Source organism: Bactrocera neohumeralis, chromosome 6 (genome assembly GCF_024586455.1).
Source record: "Bactrocera neohumeralis isolate Rockhampton chromosome 6, APGP_CSIRO_Bneo_wtdbg2-racon-allhic-juicebox.fasta_v2, whole genome shotgun sequence".
Lineage (NCBI taxonomy): Eukaryota > Metazoa > Arthropoda > Insecta > Diptera > Tephritidae > Bactrocera > Bactrocera neohumeralis.
This window is the reverse complement of record NC_065923.1, coordinates 40,553,044-40,579,302: the sequence shown is the minus strand read 5'-3', so window position 1 is coordinate 40,579,302 and position 26,259 is coordinate 40,553,044. Positions and strand designations below refer to the sequence as shown.

Sequence of the window (26,259 nt, the reverse complement as noted above, 5' to 3'; positions counted from 1 at the left end):
AGTGAAAAATGGAAGCCAACTACCGCTAGATCAAATTGAAAGATGCTCATATGAAAATGGGAATAAAAAAAAAAACTTTAAAACACTTTTCGAACATCGGAGACCGGCGAATTTTCACCTTTCCCTCGATTGTTTGGAATGTTTTTGTGAGTTTTTTGACACTGATTGTTGACGCCCGCAGGCACAATGCGCTCTAACAGCGACTCATTAGCTAGCGATCGGCAATCGAACGCCAGAACATTGTTAACTCAGTTCGGCACATTTTTTGCTCGCCTTGATTCTGCGCAATGCTCCTTTTGTGATCTCTTACTCATTGTCGGGATAGCGTGGCACGTACCATGAACTGAGTGGCTGACAAAAGAAGCTATCGCCCCGTCAGCTGAGCGCAGGATGGGATGGTGAGGTAGGGGAAGAACACTTACTTATATATACATATGTATATGTATGTATTCTAACGCCTCTGCCATTATACGCGGCCAATAGATTGCGCATGAGGGTGTCATGCTTAATGGTGAAATAGCTCTTCTACTAGTAGATCACTACTTGTATACTTACATGATCGTTTCCAAGAAATGGCTTTGTTGTGCTTTGACTTCTTTTACATGCAGAAATTCCCCGTTTGTTCCACCTTTTCGTCAGCACTTCCTTCAATTGCACACAGCCACTCACACGCTAAAATATATGCATACATGTGCTTGAGCATCGGTTGCTCTCGAGCAAAACTGACTCGGATTTATTTTTAAAATATCACACTTGTTTGGCAGCGCTCGCGATCCTCTCAGCTGTCTCCCGCAGCACAGAAGAACGAGGGAGGCCTTTTCGTATCCTAAGTGCGCTGCGCAGCTGCTACCGTATCGTTAGCAATGATCGGCGTTACCGTCATCCACGCAACCACCACCGCCAATTGCCACAGCTCAACACAGGCGGAGACGACGACGACGGCGACGACGACGACGGCGATCGACCACCGTCATTCGTGGCATAGCTAAGCGTCAACACCAACGCCATCAACAGCATCCCCCTGCAGCCTGAGCCACAACGGTGGACGGGCGCGTCGGAAACATTTTCGAGATGTAAAAATGTAAGTGGTATTTTCAAAAACATTTCAGTACTTTTCGAGATTTCCAAGTGATTAAACGTGTGTACACAATCAGACCACGAACCAGGCGACGACCAACAGCGATCAGGCCAATACGGAGCTAAAGAAAAACAGACGAAATACAAATAAATTAAAAAATACAATCTTTTGTGCGAAACCGGTGAAAAGTTGAAAATATTTTCCACAGAAAAGTGCGACGAAGTAGTGAATACAAGTACATACATACTTACATACATATGTACATTGCATGTTTATTGCGAAATTCTTGACAATGCCTGTGTGTGGGGATTTTAGATTTTCATAATTCAGTGGAACTTCTCGACCTACAGCAACAATCAAAAGACCCCAAAACTGAACTGAACTAAACTGTTTTTTGAATATAAAAAAATAGAGAAAACTTTTAATTAAAAAACATCGAATTGTGACAAAGGTATTCGTAGACGTGTGCTGTGCTGGTGGTGTCGCGGAGTGTCAACGCTTTGGCACACGCGGTCTCACACTTTCGCCGCGTTGGTCACTTCCCGTCCACGCCGCTGAATCATCCGTCTAAATTCTGTCTGTGTGCGCAGCGTCTTTTCGCAGAAATATTGAACGCAAATCGCAAACTAGAATTTGAAAATCACGCCGCCGTGCGAGCAGCATAGTTTCCGACAAAATTTTGTCTCCAAATTTCAGGTAAGTCTTTATGCGTTTTTGAGTAGCAATTTGCTACGTTTTAATTTGTACAACAAACACTCTGTTTATCGCGACGATGATTTGGCAATAATATGGCTTTGCATAACATTTTATTCGTAAATATCTAAATTTGTAAATATTTATCATAAATATTTTGCTAAATCTTCACGCTAATGCGCACATACACACACATAGTATAGGCACGTTTATATGCATGTATGTAGTGGTCAAAATTTCCTTCAGCACATCGATTTTTAGGAATTGTTGTGAAATTAGTGATCACAGGGTGGGAATTGAAGAGACCATAAATCGGACTATTTTCGTGCAGATAGTCATAAAAAAGATTTTAAATAAATGCATTTAGAAATTTTACGTAATTCCATTAAGGCTATAAAGTTATACCGACAAATTAAAATCTCATTAAGTGGCCTGTGTCCAAGAAAGTGTTTTTATCGTTTATAAAAGTTTCTTCTATCACTCAGCCAGCGCTTATACTTACTTATGTAAAATATATTTTATTTAAATCTCGTGTGTTAAATAATATCTCAGAGTAATGTAAACATTCATATACTTACATATATACATAAAAGTGTTCCCATGTTCCAAACGATTTTGATAAGCTTCGAAGCTGCCGATGCCAAGTCAAATTAGGAGCTTGTACTACAGAAATATGATAGTAAATATATCGATTGATGGCACTGGCGTCGAAAATCGTTTAAATTATAAAGGCCATATGCTCACATACAATATTTACACTTTAAATCAATACTGTAAATTCGCTAAATTGGCAAGAATTCATTTTCGTAGACATCTGTTTCCACTTTACAATTTTCACGAGAGACAATTTGGCTTTAAAATTGCTTTCAAAAATTGTTTTAAACAATTTCATTCAATAATTCAGTAATATTATTTCTCTTTATGAAAAAATTTCGTGTAAAATTAAAAGTTTATCCATTTCCCTACTATTTTAAAGAAAAAGCACAGAAACTTCAAATTTTATGGGGAATGTTTATTACCATTCGAAAGAACATTCTTTGGCATTTATTTTTTGAATATTATCTCTTTCAAATGTTGGCCGCGGTTACGTCTCAGATGGTCCATCCGTTGAGTTCAATTTTCGATGACTCTTTCGAGCAATTCGACTGGTAACTGGCGTATGATAGGCGTGATGTTTTGCTCCAAGGCCTGAATCGAAACGGGATTGTCCGCATAGACTTTAGACTTTACATACCTCACAGTAAAAAATCTAACGTTGAGTTATCACACGACCTTGGTGGCCAATCAACCAGCCCAAAACGTAAAATTATTTAATATAAATAAATACATTGGCTGATGCGATGTGTAAGAAGACAGTGTCTTGTGGAAAGCAAATGTCGCCGATATCACGAGCTTCAATTTCAGGCAACAAATAGCCTGTTATCATGGTGCGATAACAGTCGCCATTGACGGTTACCTTCACATCGGCATCATATTTGAAGAAATATGGACCGATGATTCCACCGACCCACAAACCACATTAAATGTTGTTTTTTCTGGATGAAATGCCAACTCTTGAATCTCTTCAGGTTGCTCTTCGTCCCAAATGTGACAATTTTGCTTGTTTACATACCCATTTAGCCAAAAATGGCCCGTCGCTGAAACAAAATTTGGCTTGAAAACGTTGGATCATCTTTGAATTTTTCAAGAGCCCATATAGCAAATCCGAATTGCTGCGAGCGGCGCCGAATCGACTCTTCACAGTCTTTGTATACACTCTCAGCTACAGCTGCTATATTTTCTTCAGATGCGTGCTGGACGTGGTCTATTCGGTCGAATATTATCCAATAATGAATGCTGAGTCTCAAGATGGGTGATGGTGTTGCGAATAGTACGCTCAGTAGGCCGATTTTGTTGACCATAAGTTGAGCGAAGCTCAAAGACGTGTAAACGTTGTTCTTTTTTACCATGATTAAAACATTCGAGACAAATTATTATAACCATTTTAAACAATTGATAAAACTTTGCAAGATTACCTGCAGGAGCTTGTAAAAAATTGTTGAGCTCGTGGAGGAAACAGTTTCTCTTTGGAAACACCCTAATAACAAATTTAAGTGACCGTGAGAAGTGTTTCGAACATAAGAAGTCGGTACAATCTACTATACCTAGGAATATACTTTATGATTAAAATTAGTTTTCAGTATTCATAATATTTAAGTCCTCCTAAACAACCATAGATCATGGTAGACGCCATCCCAAAGTTAAAATCATTTAAAATTTGTTTATGTTGGCAAGACCGATTAAACTGTGAGTGTGAGTTGAAGTTCGAAATACCAAAAAAAAAAAACAAAGAAAAAACGTTAACCCTTCACGGGTATATTTCTTTTATTAACTATGTGTCCAGTTTGTATGGAAGCTATATGCTATAGTAATCCGTTCTGAACAATTTTTCGGAGATTATGTAATTACAGTAATCCATGTCAAATTTCGTGAAGATACCACGTCAAATGCGAAAGTTTTCCATACAAGCCCTTGATTCCGATCGTTCAGTTTGTATGGTAGCTACATATATGCTATAGTTAACCGATCTGACTAATTTCTTCGGAGATTACATTGTTGCCTTAGAAAATAATCTATACCAAATTTGGTGAAGATACATTGGCAAATGTGAAAGTTTTCCATACAAGAACTTGATTCTGATCATTCAGTTTGTATGGCAGCTATATGTTATACCTAGTGGTCCGATATCGGCAGTTCCGACAAATGAGCAGTTTCTTGAAGAGAAAATGACGTTTGCAAAATTTCAAAATGATATATTAAAACCTGAGAGACTAGTTCGTATATATACAGACAGACGGACGGACAGACAGACGAACAGACAGACAGACGTATGTACATGGCTAAATCGAATCATCTCAACATACTGATCATTTATATATGTATATACTATATAGAGTCTCCGACGCTTCCTTTTGGGTGTTACAAACTTCGTGACATACTTAATATACCCTGTTCAGGGTATAAAAATGGGTGAACTGCTTCAACTTTATTTTTGGCTACAATTGGTGATGCTCTTATTTACGAAATAGTTTCAAATCAACCAAGTTATAGCAAAGTCCCCCCACATTCCTTGTAACGTCATTTTCTGACAGTTCACTTGTCTTTATAGATACATACATACATATATAGTTAGTAGACCCAAAAAACGATTTTTCCAATTTTTTTTAAGAAAAGTTTTAAATTTAAAAATGTGTATACACATATTATGGAATCTTTTAACTTTAAGACTTAGTATTAGTAAAAATATTTATTTCGAAAGGAACTACAGCTGATCTTCGGGAGCTCTTCTCAAAAAATATTTGTCGGTGAGAAAAAATCTTTCGATTAATTACTACAAAATATATTTAAATGTATTATGATTAAATTTGAGACTTTCGGTTTAGCCGTTTTTGAGTAATGTTGGTCACCGAATTTGAAAACACCATTTTGATTGAGAGAAACGCGTTTAAAATTTGGGATGCACCACCAAGCACTCTGAAATACCTTTTAAAATTTGCGTGTAACTTCGAAAATGTTCGCCGGAAGGATATGAAATTTTCTGTGTGTATTCTTAAATATATGTGACTTGGTCTACGGAAAGGGGCCTTAGGTGTCAAAAAAAGGAGAACAATTAATGAATAACGAAATCGATTTTTTTAACAGCTTTTCCCAGAAAACTTTTTCGCACGTTAGTATAAAGACCAGGTCAACATAAAATAATACATTTTTTGAAAATTTTAACTGTATAAAACCCAACAAAATAATACAATAAAAAAAAAAATAAAAAAAAATTGTTTCGGATATATTTTAAAAATTGGTGAACATTCACCCATTTAACAAAGAAACACATTTCCTTCAACTGAATTGAAGACTTAGCGGATGATTTAAACAATATTTGGTATGGTTTTTTATTGTAATGAATCCTAACATAGAAATACTTATGTAGTATATGATACCAAATGATCCTCATTTCACTACTACCCTCAAAATATCGAATATATGTACATACATACATATGTATATAAGTAGATTTAGTTCGCTAGTAGATTTAACAGCAAAAACCTCTATCTATTTAACGAATATATAATGAATGAATCCTTATTGAATGTAAGAAGGACCGGTACCAAAAATTGTTGAAATCGGTCAATGACTTCCAGAATCACACACATAAACAATACTCATATATTTAATATATACTATATATAGTTAACATTCAAATGCCTGAGATGTACTTATAGGAACCATTACTATACAATTTATTCTGCACTCTTAAAACATTGTCTCATTTGGGTTCCTTCTTTTCCCATTATTATTGAAATATTTCGAAACGTCAAAATTTCTAGCGCAAATCATAAACGTCAACAAATGTACACAATGTTTAAATATATATGTATAAGTATATTTGTATGTATATCTTAAGTTAGTTTGACTTTTCACTTAGTATTTGAAATGTGCTCGCATTTATTATTCTACATATACTTGTACAATAAATGTTCATAAATTTCTAAGCAAGCGCTGCGGTTGCGATAATTTTAAATTTGCTTCCTATATTCTATCTTCGGCAGCAATTAGGACACTAATTTATGCAGCTCTTGTATTTGAATACAAAGCCATACACATGTACATATGTATAACCATTTAAAAGTGGGACATTATAAGCGAAATATATATGTATATATTTAGTACACACACTTATTTCCAATTTAAATTGCATCTGCAATTGCAACAGCTGATGACAATTGTAAAACATCTGCAGATAATTTATCTGATAAAAGATGATTATGGCAAAGCATTTAAGAGAATTGCTACAATAATATACATATGTATGTATGTATATCGAAATTATAAATAGTATGTACATACAATATATAAGAGGGCTTGAGGAAAAATACAAGATATGTATAGAAAATTACTTACGTTTGTAGTTACAGTGGGCAATATCTGTCAAGGTGGATGTACTGCTCCCAAAGGAAATTTTAAAATTCTTAATTTATTCTTCAAAATCTATGTCATCACCTTCAAAGTAATCACTTGCCCCCAATACACTTGTGCCAGCGTTTTTTCCAACTCTCGAAACAGTGGTTAAAGTCAATTTCCGGAATAGCCTTCAATGCGAGTAGAGAATCATGTTTAATGTCTTCAATTGACTCCAGCGGAGCGGTTTTGCTGTATAGCCAGAAGTCACACGGAGCTAAATCAGGCGAGTACGGTGGTTGCGGCACGATATTCATAGAAAATTTAGCGAAAAACTCACGAAAAATCAATACAGTATGGGGCGGTGCATTATCGTGGTGCAAAAGCCGAGAGTTGTTGGTCCATAATTCTGGTCTCTTTTTACGAATAATTTCACGCAAACGATGCATAACACTAAAATAGTATTTCCTGTTCACGATTTGGCTGGTTGGAAGGAAGTCGGAGTGCACCACATCTTGATAATCGACGAAAACTGTCAACATAACCTTGATTTTTGACCTGCTTTGACGTGGCTTCTTCGGCTTTGGCTCACCGTTGCCACAATATTCGGCCGATCGACCGTTTCCGAGTCGTAAGCATAGATCCAAGTCTCTTCGGCAGTAATAATACGTTTTATGACATCTTGGTAGTCGGAAAGCATTGTCTCACAGAAACGAGACGCTGGTTTCACTTTTCTTAGGCCCAAATGATCTTTAAAAAATATTTTCACTGATCTTTTCGATATTCCAACGATTCCAGTAAGATCTCTGACTGTTAATCGCCGATTCTCAAGCACCAATTCCTTTATTTTTATTGACGCCTTGATCATCAATTGATGTTGATGGTCTACGCGCTCTCGCCCCTCTTTGAAAATGATTACCGTAATTACCTTCGATATCATAATTTGTACTGATTTGTCGTTTAGCTGTCCTTCGCATTGACGATCGGCGGACAGGAATCAATGCGTCTCATCATTTTGAACATTCCAACATAAATTATTTCGCATAAAAAAAAATTAATATTTAGAAACTTTGTATTTTTTTTTTATGTTTATGTTTGTATATTCATACTATATACATAGATATAAATATCCAGTGGGACAAATTCGAGCGACTATACGAGCTATTAGAGCCGTCTACAAGGCGGAAAATAGCAGAGAGAACCAAGACTCTTACAATGTGGCATCAGTGGCAATATGGTAAACCTCATCCAAAGGACTATAGACTCACAGACTGATCCCAGACATTCATTCATGGATAGACAGATGACATGGGGACCTAAATTTCCACCATTTGGATGAGTGACCATGGATGCTTTAAAAAGTATTTGTTCTAAATTAATCATCACGTTAGTCGGTATTGTCCAGAGTGCATAGAAGACTCTAAACACACATTTTTTTAGTGCCCCCTTTTTTTACAACACAAGGAAAAAGCATACAATACATATACTTATGTCAGTCCTCAGATAAATGGAAAGCTGTCAGGGAAGCGTGAACTCTAATTTTGGCAAAACTAAGAAACTTAGATTGGAAGTCAGTCAGCTCGTAAAATTGAAGGACTTAAATGTTATCTTCTCCCCCATGAAGTAGTACCTAATCCGGTGGTTCCGTGGGAGAGACATAAGTTGGGAGTAGGTTAGATTAAGCGGATTAAAGTTCCGTACTCCGTCTTTTGATTTTTCCCTCTACTATCCAAAAAATTCTAATTTCCACTAAAGATTACAAAATTTCGAAATTTAAATTAATGCACTCGAATCCTTTCGACTTATATTTGGCTCACTTAAAGCTTATATTTTCCCCTCAATTAAGGCGTAAAGTACTCGTATTGTAAATAATAATCATAGTAATCGTATGTCTCCTTTAAAAGTCTTAAGCAAATCGTTTAAATAACATCACAGATTCGCGTGTTTACATATTTATGTGTGTACGTGTGTGTATGTTGTGGCATACACGAGCCAGCTGCATTTACGTTGCCGCAATCAATGTCAAGTGTGATAAATGTGATTGCCTCTGTAAATTATTCTACTCATAATAATTAACCAAATGCGTTGAAAGCGGATTTTCGCAAATGAAATTTCAATTGTAGTTTACGCGAGTTTGTGTGCCCTGGTGATGTACATGTGTATGTATGTGTTTCTGCAATTGCATGCTGATACCTGTGCGGATAATTAATGGTTTTGCGCATGTGAATATGTGACGAATCTTACCTAATTACGAAGCAAGGTATTCGTGTGTGTTATTTTTTATGACTGCACTTGCACTGAACGCTTTCGAAGTATTTCATTTAAAAGTAGTTAAAGACGTTGCATATTTTAGGGCGTATAATGCATTATTTGAACTACTTTTGGTTAATTTATTTCAGCATAAATATGTTTTGAATCGAATTTATTTGAATTTAGCATTATTTAGTCGCTAATGATTGTTGTATTCCTTCAGTCCAAGAGTGAATATTCCTCAATTTAAAATTTTTATTGTGACAAAATAGTACCAGAAAATCGTAAATAAAACGCAAAATATTTAGCTATTCATCAATATTTATTTTATCGCCTTCAAAGTAATTTTCACCAGATGTAATATACCTCCTCGAAACACTTCTCATAAGCACTTTTTGGGATGGCTTTCAGCTCCTTCATCGAATTTTGTTTTATCTCTTCGATCGACTGAAAACTGGTTCCACGGAGCAGCAATTTCAGTGAGGGGGATACGCTGGTTGATCGATGGTAATCACCAAAATATTTCCATCAGCTGAAGAGCTCGAATTTTGTTCAGAACAGGCATGCCTTCAACGAACTCTTAACTCAATCATTGCGTTGCTCAGCATTCTGAAAATGTCAAGTTTTTTTTCACTACCAATCGGTAGTACGGAATGGACACACTAACCACCTTGGCAGGGTTAGAGGCCCATCTTGGGTCGGCACCCGGTTGCAATGCTCGATACTCCCTAAAGGACCATGCCGAATGAGCAGTGTGAAGCGAACTTCACGGGCCCCTGCGAATTAAGTCCCCGCTTAGACCTCACTACTAACATCAAATCATCCGTTAGCCCAGCTAATCCCCCATACCCTGAGATCCCTACTGCCCTAGTACATCAATAACGTGCAACCAATCCTCTAAACGCATCCAACACAAGTACCCCGACATGTCAGATAGGTGCCCATGTCCAGTAATTTAGAAACCCAGACAAAATCCGAACTCTGGATTACCCTCAACAAACGCACAGTCCCAGATGTACTCGTAAATCACCCGACCGGTAGGTCTATTGTTATCAAATGGTCTGTCAGTCCAGCTAAACCCTCATACCCCTATCATTTCCTAAATGTCCGAATACATCGGACAGTTCGCAATAACGTGCAATTATCTAACCGTCTCCTCCTCGACCACAATCAATTTTATAGTCTCATCAACGTTTAATCTCTGTGGTCGAATATCGCCTTGGGTTTTGTTGATTTGTTTTAAAACTTCAGAACTTTGGAACAAAATAAACACATCAAATTCTATTGACAAATTTAGTTCGGACGAGCCAATTAGTTTGTGAGATTTGTTCTTCGAAAGTAACACACACATGACTTCTGATAGAGGATACGTGATTTTTATAAAAGAGAAGTTTTAGAAGGAGGAGGGAGTTCACGCAAGTGAGGAAAGTTCTCCGAGCGCCATTCACTTGGTAGTGCACAGAAACGAGCAGTTCAAGCAGTTCACCACTTCCGGTCCTAGAACAAGTATCCTCTAGATATCCAAAAAACATTCGTTTGAAGGCGAGCCCCAGAATTGTGCGCTGGTTTTGGGACCCGCCACGTAAAAAAAGTCCTCAATAAAAAGAGGAAAACCACCTCGCGCTGTTGTAAACTCGGCTATAGCCGCGTAAGCGGTGTCCTCGCCAATAAAAAAGTAGAAGAAATGTTAGAATAAGACGCTATTAAATCATCAAGAAATTATTTCCTTCCAAGTTTCTAAGAATTATTTTACTATTTACCACCTTCTCTTGCAACTACAGTGCATACAAATTAATTACACGCATACAGTCCATCTCACAAAGCAAGAGTAAGACCCAAGCAATGCAGAGGTCAATGTCGGCAAGTAAGAAAAAGGATAATTATGGCAATGAAAACATACATACATATGTATTCCTTCATAAAACACTACACAGTAGTCGCGCTGACTTCTGTTTATAACGGAAATTATGTAAACAAATCGTTCAGGGTTCAACTTCCAGATTATAGTGCTCAATAAAGGTTATGCACACACATACTTATGTACATAGATACATACACACACATTTGTATGCACTTGTGTACAATATTAAATAGATAAAAATGTAAAACGTCTTCAAGTCTGTGCGCATTAAACGCTCCAGGCGGCCCAAGACGGTCGCATTGCCTACGGTGGCCGCGTCGTCGTTAAGTTCGACCAAGTGCCTCCGCTTTTGTTACAAGCACATACACATACACACATGTGTTGAAAAACATGCGCTTGTATTCGCCCATACATACATATATATGCATATAACGGTAGCGGCGCTGTTTAAATCGATTTCAATGTTTTTCAAGTTTGAACTAAAATGTAAATTAACAATTGCTAAAAATAGACCGCCACGAAGCCACTGATCGGCCAATACCACCAGCAACAAACAAACAGTAGCGCTAGCACGGCATGCACGAAAGAAATATTATTATTGTTGCTGTTTTTGTTGTTATGCAGGCGTGTTTATTGCTGTCTCAAGCGCTGGTGGCCTGCAAGTCATTTGCATTTGTTTATGCTCATTAAAAGGATTTTGAACTTATGTCGTTCTATTTTCTTAACAGTTCGGTGTTTTGGTGTTTTTGTTTTCCTGCAATTACATACACTGTTTGCACTGCTTTGTTGCAGCAAGCAATTAAACATAGCAGAACTAGACAAAAACAATATAATATTTAGTTGCAAGAATGGTAGAATGGTGAAGGTGTTTTCTACTCAAAAGTAAACAAAGCACGGAAATCAATTAAAATCTTTGTTGTAGTCTTTCCAAGAAGTACCGTTTCATTTTCAAATATACATACATATGTATGTATGTATTCTTATATTCGCATATGTATGTAAGTATATTCGCATATGTGTTCGTGAATAAAATATATTCTTGTTGAATGCAAATCAAACAAAGAAAATTTCCCAGAAGCAATTTAATTAATATAACAATTTTTAATTCTGCAAAACATATAAACATTTATACATTATATGTATTTAATTGTAAATACTATGTATGTATGTTTAATGTGTTGGAAAATTTTCAAATGGCACTTCCTAGTTTTGATCAAGCTTTCTTCCATAATTACATACATACATACATATGTATGTACGTATACATGTTTAGTAAATTCTTTCACAAACTCACATATTTAAGTACATACCCAGTAGGAAATTTCACTAGCTTTGAATTTTTATACCTTGAACATAGTTTGCGACACCAAACAAAGGGCAGAGACCCTATAAAGTATACTTATATAACGGGTAATCCAAGTAGAGGTACTTTTTTCAACAGCCTTGTTTTGACAGATCACACGTGAGTCGTGCCAAGCTGTCATATTATTTCTGTTCAGTATTCTTTGGCATTTCATAGTGGAAAGACTTACGCCTGAACAACGTTTACAAATCCTTCAACTTTATTACGATCCACGTTCCGTAATGAATATGTGTCGCACGCTTCGTTCAACTAATGCTTAACATAATAGGCCTACTGAGAGGTACGAGTATTCGCTACACCATCATCCATCTTGAAACCCACCATTCATTATTGGATAATATTCGACGGAATATACCACGTCCAACACGCAGTGAAGAAAATATAGCAGCAGTAGCTGAGAGTGTACATGAAGACCGTGGAGAGAGTCGATTCATCTCCGTTCGCTGCAACTCGGACTGACAAACCTAACGCATTTTACGTCGATATTTTAAATTGAAAGCGTACCAAATACAGCTTCTGGAAGAACTGAAGCCGCACGACATTTGGTGTGGTTTGTGGAATCATCGGTCCATAGTTCTTCAAAAATGATGCCGGTGAGAACGACCGTTATCGCGCAATGATAACCGACTTTTTGATGCCTGAAATTGAAGCTCGGGATCTGGGCCATATTTGGTTTCAACAAAATGACGCCACTTCTCACACATCACATCAACCAATGGATTTATGGAGAGCACACTTCGGTAAGCAGATAATTTAAAATTTTGGGCCGTTCGATAAGCCATCAAGATCGTGAGATATTACGCCATTATACTGTTTCCTGTGAGGCTATGTAAAATCTAAAGTCTATGCTGACAATCCCGCGCAAATTCAAGCCATGGAGCAAAAGATCACGCGTGTCAGTGACCAGTTACCAGTCGAAATGCTCGAACGAGTTATCGCAAATTGTACTCAACGAATGGACCATCTGAGAAGTAGCTGCGGCCAACATTTGAAAGAAGTAGTATTCAAAAATTAAATGTCAAAGAACGTTCTTTTGAATGATAAAAAGCTTTCCCCCATTAAATTAGAAGTTTCAATGTTTTTTCTTCAAAAAAGTAGGGAACCTCGAAATAGATCGCCTTTTAGAAATGACCAGCAAGCGCTTACTTTTCGGAATCGCCTATAGCAATTCCGGAAATAGAGAGTATCTAATAGAAGTATTTGGCTTGGCAAGATAAGACGAAAAAAATTAAAAAACTTGAATACAAAAATAGCACCTCGAGAACGAGTTTCCCTACAAGGTTTGTTTGACTATAAATGCATTCGTCATACGGTAAACTTTCCTTAATTTGAATTCACTGACAACAATTATATTTATTATATTATATTTCCACGATGTTTGGAAAACATAAAGAAAACATCGGAGAGCCTATAAAATATCTAAATAAATTATCAACATGTCGCGCTGAATCGACTTACCCACGTCCGTTCATCCGTCCGACTGTATATATGCCAACAAGACCCTCAGTTTTTGTGATATCGATCTGAAATTTTGTATCCATTCTTTTTCTACCAAGTAGTTGCACATTTTTCGGAACCGCCGATATTAGCCTACAATAGGATATATCTGCCATATAAACTGAACAATCAATGTAAAGTCTTCGTCTTGAAATGTTGCGAAACGTGCAAATCTATAACCTTCCCCACTATAAAAGACATCCGCTGAAGAATCAGTCAGGTTAAGCCAAATGAGAAAATCGTAAAGTCACTATGTTAATACATACATACATACATACAAGGTATATATACACACATACAAACATTTGTAGCGTGTCCGCTTAATAATTCGTCTTCATGACAAATCTAATTAATAATTTTGCTGTCAAAGAAACATGTGAATTGCTAGCAGACATCAAATAGATTACCGGATTCCAACAAAAACTATACAGCAACCACGATATTCGCGTATATAGCCACATGGACATGGTCACAAAGATCCATCCATACATTATACGATATTTATATAAGACGCACATGTACGAATATATTCGTATGTAATTTAGAAATTTCCCAGATGTCAGCTGTTGCTAGCAGTCGTCGTGACCGCTGAGATATGCGCGTGTACACACCATAAGTATGTCGTAAATGCTGGTTGGGGGCGGTGGCTGAGGAAAATTTGGCAGCGAATGTACCGCGTGTGTTTCCCGGTTTGCGTCTTAAGAGCAAAATTCGTACACAAACATTATAGAAACAATAACAATAACAGAAATAATTAGAAGAAATATGTATGTTCCAAAATCGAACAGGTATGCGAAGCAGTATGAAAGCTTTTAAGAAACATACTTACACAACACAAATGTGTCTCGTGTGTATACAAATAAATGAAAAATGAATAAAAAAAACTTGAGCCTATTAACGCAAACGCAACTTAGGGGGGCCTTACTTTTGCTTTTTGTTCCAACAAATATTGTTATAAAAAGGCGAGGTAATACTTTCTAGGTGAATAGGGGATAATACGTGTGCCACGTTTTTAACATCTAAAAGGAAATGTCGGATAGACATCTGAAATATAAAGGCTGATCCATTTCTAGGTTCCCTACTTTTTTAAAGAAAAAAACCACAGAAGCTTCAAATTGAATGGGGAATGTTTATTATCATTCGAAAGAACATTCTTTGGTATTTATTTCTTAAGATTTTCACTTTCAAATGGCTTAGGTAGTCCATCCGTTGAGTCCGATTTTCGATGACTCGTTTGAACATTTCGACAGGTAACTGGCGTATGACATGCGTGATGTTTTGCTCCAAGGCCTGAATCAAAGCGGAATCGTTCGCATATCCCCTCAGGCGAAAGTCTAACCGTGTGATATCACACGATCATGGTGGCCAAACGACCGGCCCAAAACGTAAAATTATCTGCTCACAGAACTGTTCTCTCAATAAATCCATTGATTGAAGCGATGTGTGGGATGTGGCGCCGTCTTGTTGAGACCAAATGTCGCCGATGTCACGAGCTTCAATTTCTGGCTTCAAATAGTCGGGTATCATGGCGAGATAACGGTCGTCATTGGCGATTCGTTCTCACCGGCATCATTTTTGAAGAAATATGGACCGATGATTCCACCCGCCCACAAACCACACCAAATCGTTGTTTTTTCTGGATGAAATGGCAGCTCTTGAATCTCTTCAGGTTGCTCTTCATGTTGAATGCGATTTTGCTTGCTTACTTACCCATTAAACCAGAAATGTGTCTCACCGCTGAACAAAATTTGACTCGAAAACGTGGTATCTTGTTGGAACTTTTCAAGAACACACAGAATGAAGCGATGTCGCTTGGTAAGGTCGAGCGGTTTCAGTTCTTTCATTAGCTGTATTTTAATGCTTTCAATATTAGGTCTTCACGTAAGATTCGCCAAGCCGTTCCATACGTCAGTCCGAGTTGCTGCTAACGGCGCCGAATCGACTATCCGCGGTCTTCGTGCATGTACACTCTCAGCTATGGCTGCTATTATTTTCTTCACTACGTGTTGGACGTTGTTTAGTCTGCCGAATATTATCCTTCCTGTTCTTTATTCTTTACACAACGTGGATTTTCGTAATAAAGTTGAACGATTTGTAAACGTTGTTCAGGCGTAAGTCTTTCCATGATGAAATGCCAAACAATACTGAACAAAAATAACAAAACAGCTTGACACGACTCACGCGTGATCTGTCAAAAAAAGGATATTGAAAAAAGTACCTCTACTTGGATCCACCCGTCTGTCTTTATATACACGAACTAATTACTCTTTCGTCTCACAAGTTTTTAACACATCGTTCAAACGCGAATATTTCCATAGTACTCATGTGAATGTTGAGGTATAAAAATTCGTTCATTGTATTAGCTGTCCTGACCAACGTCCCTACACCATACCACAAGACCATCTTCCTACCCACGTGTTTAACGGTTTTTGTGGTGCATAGAGAAATAGTTTGCCATCGGATCCCATACGGTGCACTTTTGTTTCATAGCTTCAAGGTACCGTTTTCCAAATTTTTACGTCATTTTCTAAAGATGATAATTATTGAACTGATTTTGTAAGATCGTCACGATAGGTCATGAGATTCAGACAAATGTAGGTATTAGTGGAACCAGCATACATTAAATATTGATTGAGGATTTTACTAAAAACAAAAAATGTTTTCACGTTGGATACCACATAACAATTTGTTTATCGCTCAGAAAAGGCTGGTATCGCTTGTTCGAGATAAATGTTAACAAAATATAGATAGAGGTGCTTCGAAACATGTCTATGACATCATGACAGTTGATGAATCGTGGATTTACGTGTATGAGCCCGAAAGTAAGCAGTAGTTGACTATATGAGTGTTCCAGGATGAGCCGAATTCAACAAAAGCTGTTCGCACATTCCCTGTGTTTGGAAATACTGGATATTTCGCAACCATACTCTAGAACAACGCAGAACAGTAAATTCTGAGTGAGACACAACCATTTGTTTGTCAGTTGTCTTTCAAGATATCGGGAAAACCAACCACAGATCACCTGGAAATCACGAACTCTCACACAACGACTGAAACAACTGTACTTTTTGAGCACTCAAAACATCGCTTTGATGAGTCATCCACTGTATAGTCCTGACTTGGCACCGAAAGACTTGTTTTTGTGTCTGTGCGTAAAAAATAAAACAAGAGATAAACGTTTTTCGCCACCTGAAGAGGCGGTTGTTGCGTTCAGAACGCATCTTTTAGAGATACCTCAAACAAACTGGCACAAGTGCTTCGACAACTAGTTCAAACGCTTGCAACAGTCTATATACTATAGATCTTAATCGGTAATATTTTGAAAAACAATTAAACGATTTTCGATGATTAATATTTGATTTTGTTCTCTAATCCCGAAATATGAAAGACAATCCTCGAATACTGAAAGTTCACTGGAAATAACTCTTAAATCACTTCGATCTATGCCAAGATTTATTTTAATTTAAATATATTTTTGAAAATCTAAAAAAAAATATGCGCTAATTATAAACGATAAAATTATCTTTGCGTCTCAAATTTTCATTTCTAATACACACACATATACTGTATACATACATATACTGAAATATGTTTCAACATAAAAAATAGCACACCTTCCTACTATAAACAACAAGAAAAAAATAATAAATAAATTAAAACACCTTCCATTTTGAAGAAATGTGTCGGAAGTGAAATTTCCACGAATCGTCTATATGTGAATTCCAACCATCAGCAAAGTGACCACAGATCTTTATAATTAATTGTGCGTTGTTTATAAGCATTAAATTGGCTTGAGTGCACGAAGATACACAAATATACGTATGTATGTATTTATGAATGTGCGAAGTGTGGATAAGCGTATGTTTTGGTTTTTCCCACACTCGTCGTTTCGCCGAACCGACCAGTCGCCCGGCCCAGCCGCCCCCTGCACATGTTTCGTCTATTGCCGTCTTGTCGCGCGCAGGGTTGAACAGTTTTTTTTTTCGTTGCCGTCTTCTCGGCGATTTGGCCCCAATTCAACTCATTAAATTATGGGCGTCTAAAGAAAAATGACGCACTTTTCGTATTTAGCAGGTTGTTTCACCTATCTCGTGGCATTATAGCCACAGCTACAGCGTCGGAAGAACAGCTGAACCGAGTTGGCTGCGTCATGCGCTTCTTGCGAATTTTTGATTGCGCACAAAAACAAAATTCGCTACTTAGCAATTTGGCAGTGGGTTTGGTGTGGCAGTGAGAGGAGCAGCGTGCAGTGGACCAAGTGGCAAAGTGGCGATCACTACTGGTCAAATTTACATGTAAATATAAAAAGATGCATATATAGAAGTACTCCTTTAGTTACGATGTGGCTGTGGTCGGGGTTTAGAGCCTTGTGCCAAAAAAAACAACAATATTAATTATGATCATATATGAAGTCTTTAAGGGGGTCCATGTACAAGTGGTTTAGGTCGATCACGCTTAAGTATATACATACATACATGTATGCAAGTGTGTGCATTCAGCTAAGTACATTGTGAAATTCAAATGGATTCGCTTTTGGCCACTCATTCCGTATACCCTCACAGAGACCTCATGTGGTGTGTGAATGTTTTCCTAAAAAATAATATGTTATTGTTGCTGAAAGATACGTACATATATTTGTGGCAAATGAAAATTTCCATCTGATTTGTAGTTGGAATTGATCCACATACTAACTTTTATGAGCATTTCCGCAAACGATAAACGGGCAAAACACATTTTCTGCAACATAAAAATAGTAATTATGGCTTGCGCGGCTTTATTGGATTATAATGTACATACATACATATGTAAACACAAAACACATACATATGGTACATATGTATGTGTGTTAAAGTATATAAGTTTATAAAGACTCAATTATATATTTCAAGAAGATATCTATAGGCATACATACATACATATCTTCGTATGGCAAAATATGACTGATATGAGACAATACTTGAAAAAATATGTATGTACATTAGGGTGTTTTTTTTTTCTTTGAACTATTAATTTTTTCAGTCCCCTCACGAAATTTCCTTGGAAATACCCTAAAAAAAATTCCCTGAAAATTTTAGCCCTTAATATTAACATTAAAAACTGGACCAGGGCCTGTAAGCATTTTCCATAGAAAATATACTACAATCGTGAGTTTCTTTAAATTCCTACAGATCAGAGGTATTTTATGGCATCGCTTTGACTTTAGGCGCATATTTCTCAGAATTGCTTACACTACAAAAGTGCTCAGTGCAACAAAGTCGTAACTCACACCGGCGAGGTAGTACGGGGCTCTAAACCTGATTTTTCCATGAAACTCGCATTTTTTTGTATTTATCTCGTAAATGACAAGAGCTATAGAAAAATTTAAATGACAAATTTGTAGGAAATTTTATTTGCGAGCTGTATGCAATTTGCATAGATTTTTTATTACATACCATCTATAAAAATTCTATATAGTCTTACTTAAAAAGTCGAATATCTCCAGAAGTATTAATGATAGCGATTTTGACTCGGACCTTTTTTGTAGCAAATAAAATTTCCTACAAGTTTGTCATGTGCATCTATTCTATAGCTCCTGTCATTTACGAGATATATACAAAAAAATACGAAATTTTTTGTGAGTTACAATTTTGTTGCACTTACTTTTGTAGAGTAAACAATTCTGGAAAATATGCGCAAAGTCAAAGCAATGCCCTAAAAAAAATTTAAAGATGAAAACTTTGTAGTGTATTTTCTATGGAAAATTTTTTACAGGCCTCAGTTCCAGAATTTAATTTTAAAATTTTCAGGGTTTTTTTTAGGTTTCCAAGGAAATTTCGTGAGGGGACTGAAAAAAATTAATAGTTCAAAAAAAACAAACACCCTAATGTATGTACATACATATGTATGTAAGTATATACTTTTCCTCATCTTCATTTTAGGCGTTATACTATAGCTATCACGGCTTCCAAAAATCGATTTCTTGTCGTCTTCTTTAATTCTATAACATCTCAAGAATATCGTCCTAAATGCTCAAGTTGATACGAGTAAACAAAAATTATTGAAATTATACATATTTTTGCTCAAGAAAACCAGAACTGACATTTTAATGTTTATTCGATATTTATTATTCTTCAATGTCGAAAAAAATGCAATTTTCTATAGGCAGGTATAAAAACAGAAAGGCTCAACGGATTTACAGGATTCACAATTCCATTGTATTTACTTCTACCAGAGAGTCTATTCGTAAGAATAAATATAGACATATTCATTATGACAAAAAAGGTCCCGGAAATTACAAAATAAATTACAAGTCGTCTTCAAAATAATCCCCATATACGAGTATATAATAAGCTTATGCTAACGATTTTCCAGACAAAACACTTATCATAAGCACTCTTTGGGATGGCCTTCAGCTTTTTACTTTATCTCTTCGATCTACTGAGACCGGGTTCCACGGAGCGACAATTTCAGTTTGGGGAACAACAAAAAATCACACGAAGCCAAATATGGTGAATACGGTGGTTGATCGATTGTATTCAATGCGTTTTTGCTTTAAATTCGTTCACATACGTGGCCCGATATGATGGTCCATTATCATCGTGCAAAAACCATGAATTTACTTCCACAATTTTTGGCCATTTTCGACAGATGTTCTCAAGCAAACGCTTAATTACGGCCAAATAGAACTCCTTATTGACCGTCTGTCCCTCCGAAACAAATTCATGATGCTCCAAGCCACGAATATCGAAAAAACAATGAGCGCCACCTTGATTTTTGAGCGGCTTTTGCGTATTTTTTTTTTTTTTTTGTTTCGCTTGTTGCTCGCTTTTCCCCCTTTATTTTTACACCCGATGTTGTTTTTTGTTTTCGACTCGTTTTTATTCACTCTATTCCGATGATTGTTGACATGTTTGCATGTCAAACTCATTAATCTCTGTCTCATCGACAGTTTATTGCTTTCCATCAATGTGGGATCGAAATTCGCACGATCAAGCACATCTAAAGAGACCTGTTTACGGTACTCTCTTTAAAAAAAATTATATTTATTGGGACGAGTCGAGCAAGAACGCGTTTCATACACAAAAACGAACGAACGGACTCATGAGAAACGACGAGCTCTTTTGCCATCTCTCTAATAAGTGCGTGACGATTTCCAAGCACCATATTCTTAATTTTATTTTTATATTTTCATCAGTTGAAGAGGTCGAATGGCGTCCAGAACGTCACATGTCTTCACGATCTCGAGACCGTCTTTGTGTGTTTTCGATAAAACTGAATCACTGCTTTAGGTCTTTGTTCGATATTGACACTATTACGGTGACTCAAATACGTTTAGGAAACGCAATTGCATCCATAAAAGTGGGTCGCTTGTTGTGGATTCTGGTATGACAGCATCATTGGGCCGTATTTCTTTCGATATGCAGGTAGGAAATGTCGTTAGTGAGCATTATAACACCATGCTGTTCGACCTTTTTCCCGGAATTTGATGGAATCGACGCCGACGATAGAGACTATTTCCACCAAGATGGTGCACCGCCTCATGTTTCAATTCTAAACATGGACACATTGCGTGCAAAGTTTGACGACTCATTAAATGGTCTGATCAAATAAGCGCCAAGATCATACGAGTAAACTCTTCTAGATTAATTTCTCTGGGGTATGTCAAATCAAACGTGCATGCCAATCATCCAGGTCAGGTCTATTTTTGGCATTAAGTTGCATTAAATTTTAGTAAGACCACTAAATTAGACATAGAGTTAACAGGAATAAAGGAAATACTTAATTAAAATATATAGGCAAGAGAAATAACTGGGCCGATTTTATAAATGTTTTAACAATATTAATTTTTAAGCAAATTCTGTACTTAAACATTCTTTAATTTCAACACAGACATATTCACTTTTCATTTTACACAACTTTAAGATTGAATAATCTAACTTAATCAAATATTACTCCATAAGTACTTCAATCAATGTCGTTGTATTTATTTTCAGAACAAAAACGCATTAAAATATAAGGCCAAAATGACGAAAGAGCAAGCAACCGCAATACCAGAAGAGCTGTACAATCTCACACAGTTGGCTGAGGTCACGCTGGCTGCCGGACGACTTAGCACAACTAATATCACAGAAATTAAAGACTACATAAAACGCCACAAGGCATTGGAGTATCTTGCTGATGAGACAACCGCCCCGAAACCTGCCTACGTTCCTCAAATATCAGAACCCACAAGTGTGATAGCAAAACCTTTCACCAGCGTAAACACTGACTCCGGTAATGGCTTGTGGCACACAAACCAAGAGTTCAGTGCCAAAAACCAACGTTACGACAACACAGAGTTTCAGAATAACCAAACGGATCATCATAGTTGTAATTCCTCATTAACAGTGCCACGGACCGCATTCTATTCGTCCTCCGATGATGATTCCAACTACTACAGCCACAAGGTATTTGATCGGAAGAAGTTGCGTCGCTCTACAATTTCCGATCACTCACGATACGATGAGCACTCGTGCAGCAGCTTGCCTAGCTGTAGTAGTGACGAACATTTCATGGGCTCCTCAAGTAATTCGAGCAACTCAGAGGGCAGCAAGTTGAGCGATGGTGCCGACAGCAGTGCCCGTAGCGTTAATTTACTCGACGATGAACACATATGTCCGGAATGCGGCAAGAAGTACTCGACATCGTCCAACTTGGCAAGGCATCGACAAACACACAGGTATTACAAAATATTTTTTACAACCAAATAATGGTGTAATTGAATTTACGAATATTCTGCCGTAAAGGTCAATCATGGACAAGAAGGCGCGACGATGTCCGTACTGTGAGAAGGTCTACGTCTCAATGCCCGCCTTCAGCATGCATGTGCGCACACACAACCAGGGTTGCGAATGTCAGTACTGCGGTAAATGCTTTTCACGCCCGTGGCTGTTACAAGGTCACATACGGACCCATACCGGTAAGTCTTGAAGACACGTAAATATCTAGAAACGACTGTCTACTAATCAACAACGTGCTCTCTTCAATCAATTAGGTGAGAAACCCTTCAAGTGCAGCGTTTGCAACAAAGCTTTCGCGGATAAATCCAATCTGCGCGCTCACATACAAACCCATTCGAATACGAAGCCACACACCTGCGCCCGCTGTGGCAAGGCGTTTGCACTAAAGTCCTATCTGTACAAACACGAGGAATCTTCGTGTATGAAAAACCATCAACGTAACGGCGAACGCGGTGAAGCGCGCACAATCAGAAATGCAGCAAATGCGACGAACGCCCCTACCGTTAAAAGCCTGAATACGCACTCGTTGACGGACACTGCTAAGTCCACGTTAGCCACAAAACTATTGCAAAAAGAAAAGGATCGACGTCAAGCCGGCACACTCATCTGTGGTGAAATTCTGCCCGAAACCATCCACAAGCCACTTGAAATCACCACCATTTTGACGCTAACCGACAACAACTGCACGATGAAGACGAATGTGGCGCAGGAAAAGTCATATACAATGCTGACAAGCCCCATGTCTCAGGAAGAGTATGAGCGTTTTAAGCGCATCAGCGTCATACAGACGGCAACACCAAGTGATATTGTCTACCGCGACCATGCTATCGGACCCATTGGCATTGCTAATGCGGCCACGCACATGCCCTTACAATATTGTAATGCGGGTAATGAGCCTCCACAACAGGTACAAGATCAACCGGTTGACTTTTCGCCAAAAAATAATTTTACACATTCGACAAAGACCAGCCCTTTTGAGTTGACCGGCAATTATGCAATCTTGGCTTAGTGAAGAGGCACGTAAACGTTGAAAATAGTTCAAAAAGACAATGACAAATTTGAAAAAGTTAGACTGTTGGTATGTATGAAAACTCTGGAGCTCCACTACGGATGTGGCCAGATTCAGAGGTTAAAATATTACATAGAAAAGACGTGAATGTTACGGATTGATTTTGATAAAAAAAGTAAATTTCGTATTTTATGGAATGTATCGCGCTCGCCGTCAATTGCTAACAAAGTTCTAAGCAAGATGCTCATAATGCAACAACCAGGTATGAGGGGTTACATGGGTATCCTCGGGTAAAAACAGCCTTTTATCAACAGTTTTTTCTCATATAAAAACTGAAACATTTTGTTAGTTTTTTTATTGCTACGTATACAAACATACACTATTAGCAAAGAGGTTCTTAAATTTTTGGAAAAAAAATATTTTAAATTCGGCCATTGTGACGCCATTTCTGGTGACCCCTCGGAAAAAAGATGCGCCCGCGTTGGTGAGATAACCCTTACAGGATCATCTAAAGTGAAAAAAATACTTGTTTTAGTTAAAATCTTAACTTAGAACTTGGACGAAAGAAAGAAACTGAAAATTGGATTTTTGGCAGACATTTTTCGTCCAAGTCTTTAAGAATTGTATCTCAAAGACCTATGCAAAATTTCATGTAGATCGGTTAAGTAGTCCTCGAGAAATCTTGCCAATCAACTTCAAAAATACGCTTTCAAGAAAAACGCGTTTCAAGACGACACTAGCCTCGAGCGTAAAAGTTCTCAAGGACAATTGAAAATTAGGACAATATTCTAGAGGTATTGTAAAATTTAATAATACAATAAAAACAGCGTTTTTTTTTAAATTAGTAAACCTATGTAACCCCATAATGAAGAGAACGTAAATTAAGTCGAATAAGAACTTTGAAAGAGTCCCACAAAGTTATAGAATTTGTTGAAGTCCTCTTTAATTAACTGACTAAATTATCGTAAAAATTTAAAAGATTTTAAAAATTGATTTTGAAATCTTAGATTAGCAAGGTTCACCTTACCTACAACCACTAAAAGGTGGACCTTGCTGAACGCGAAGAGTTCCCCATGACCTCCTTCAATTGTTGCTTAGAACTTTGTAAGCATTGGAAATGGCGATACTTATTGGACTAAACACAATATAAATCAAGAAACAAATATGTTAAAAAAATGGTTTAACTGAAAAATATATACACTTGTAGTTTAGTAGAACACTGAAGAAAACTGATTGTGATAATTATAAAAAGATTAGTCTTAGCTCATTACAAACTACGCCATAAGCAAACAAAGTGGCAGCACTTGTAATACAAAAAAATCACTCAAATTGTTTAATACTATAAATATATTATTTTACAAAAAAATAAACAAAAAAGTATCATATATATTGGAATTCATAGACGTAAAATTGTATATGTGCGGTTAGTTTAAGAATCCTTTTGTATATATTTAATCATAAGATTATTAACACAGTGACTTAAAATGTGTATTTACCGTTAAAAATATTACGCTGTTTGAATGGTGAACAAAGCGCAAACCAATTTTCTTACACTGAAACTCAAAACCGCGGCAAGAAAATAATATTTTAATATAAATATTTACTAGTTAACAAACGGTCAATATACTCAAATAATCAAAATTAATTTTTATGCATAAATTGTTCAAACAATAAGATAATAATTATAACTAAAAGAATTTATTATCGTCTGAAAACCTAACGAACACCAAGAATCCCTAACCTAAAATAAATAAAATTACATATTTGGCAAAAAGCGAAATGCAACTTTGTGCTGCAACTGCGCTGTTCCCAATATTCTACAAATTTATTTATTTTCATTGTGACAAGAAAGTACGCGGAAGTTGCAAATAAAACCCAAATTTTTAATTATTCATCAATATTTATTTTGTTTGTAGCCTTCAAAAAGTCCCCGGGGGACTTTTTCCAGTCCTCGAAACACTTTTCATAAGCACTTTCTGAAATGGCCTTCAGCTCCTTCAGCGAATTTTATTTTATCTCCTCGATCGACTGAAAACGCATTCCACGGAGCGGCAATTTCAGTTTGGGGAATAAGAAAAAATCGTACGAAGCCAAATCTGGTGAATACGGAGGTTGATCGATGGTATTCATGGTGTTTTGGCTTTAAAATCTTTCACAATCATGGCTCGATGAGATGGTGCATTATCATCGTGTAAAATTCATAATTTTTTTTCCACAATTCCGGCAGCTTTCGACGGATATTCTCAAGCAAACGCCTTAAAACGGCCAAATAGAACTTCTTATTGACCGTCTGTCCTCCGGAACATATTCTTGATGCACCAAAACAGGAATATCGAAAAATTAATGATCGTCACCTTGATTTTTGAGCGGCTTTGGCGTGGTTTTTTTGGTTTGGGCTGACCTTTTTTCCCTCCATTCCAATAATTGTTGATTTGTTTGCATGTCAAACTCATAAGCCCATGCCTCATCGGGTATTATGTGGGATCGAAATTCGCACAATCAAAGGATGCCTATAGAGATCTGTTTACGGTACTCTTTTTGAAAAAAATTTCAGCTTTATCGGGACGAGTCGAGCAAGAACGCGTTTCATACCAAAAATATTTACCAAAATTATTCGAACAGACTTGCGAGAGATGTCGAGCACTGTTGCCATCTTTTTAATACTTGCCTGATGATTTTCAAGCACCATATCCTTCACTTTTTTAATAAAAAGTTAAAAAGGTGGAATGTCGTCCAAAACGAGGCATGTCTTCAACGATCTCTCGACAGTCCTACCAAGTTAGCAAAATATTTTTTTTCATTATCATTTACTCGGGG

General features: G+C 37.0%; 1 protein-coding gene across 1 annotated transcript; it reads left to right on the top strand.

The window, feature by feature from the left end:
• Positions 1 to 1,132: 1,132 nt before the first annotated feature.
• LOC126762440 (oocyte zinc finger protein XlCOF8.4) lies at positions 1,133 to 25,914 on the top strand. The gene is made up of 4 exons (XM_050479172.1): positions 1,133 to 1,774; positions 21,648 to 22,372; positions 22,440 to 22,612; positions 22,688 to 25,914. The coding sequence occupies exons 2-4, from the start codon at positions 21,678 to 21,680 to the stop codon at positions 23,440 to 23,442; spliced, it is 1,623 nt and encodes a 540-aa protein (XP_050335129.1). The 5' UTR covers positions 1,133 to 1,774; positions 21,648 to 21,677; the 3' UTR covers positions 23,443 to 25,914.
• The last annotated feature ends 345 nt before the right edge of the window (positions 25,915 to 26,259 follow it).

Coding starts and splice junctions, on each gene's coding strand:
- LOC126762440 (XM_050479172.1), top strand. CDS start 21,678: ATGACGAAAGAGCAAGCAACCGCAATACCAGAAGAGCTGTACAATCTC. Junction 22,373..22,439: donor AGGCATCGACAAACACACAG/GTATTACAAAAT, acceptor TCTGCCGTAAAG/GTCAATCATGGACAAGAAGG. Junction 22,613..22,687: donor TCACATACGGACCCATACCG/GTAAGTCTTGAA, acceptor TCAATCAATTAG/GTGAGAAACCCTTCAAGTGC.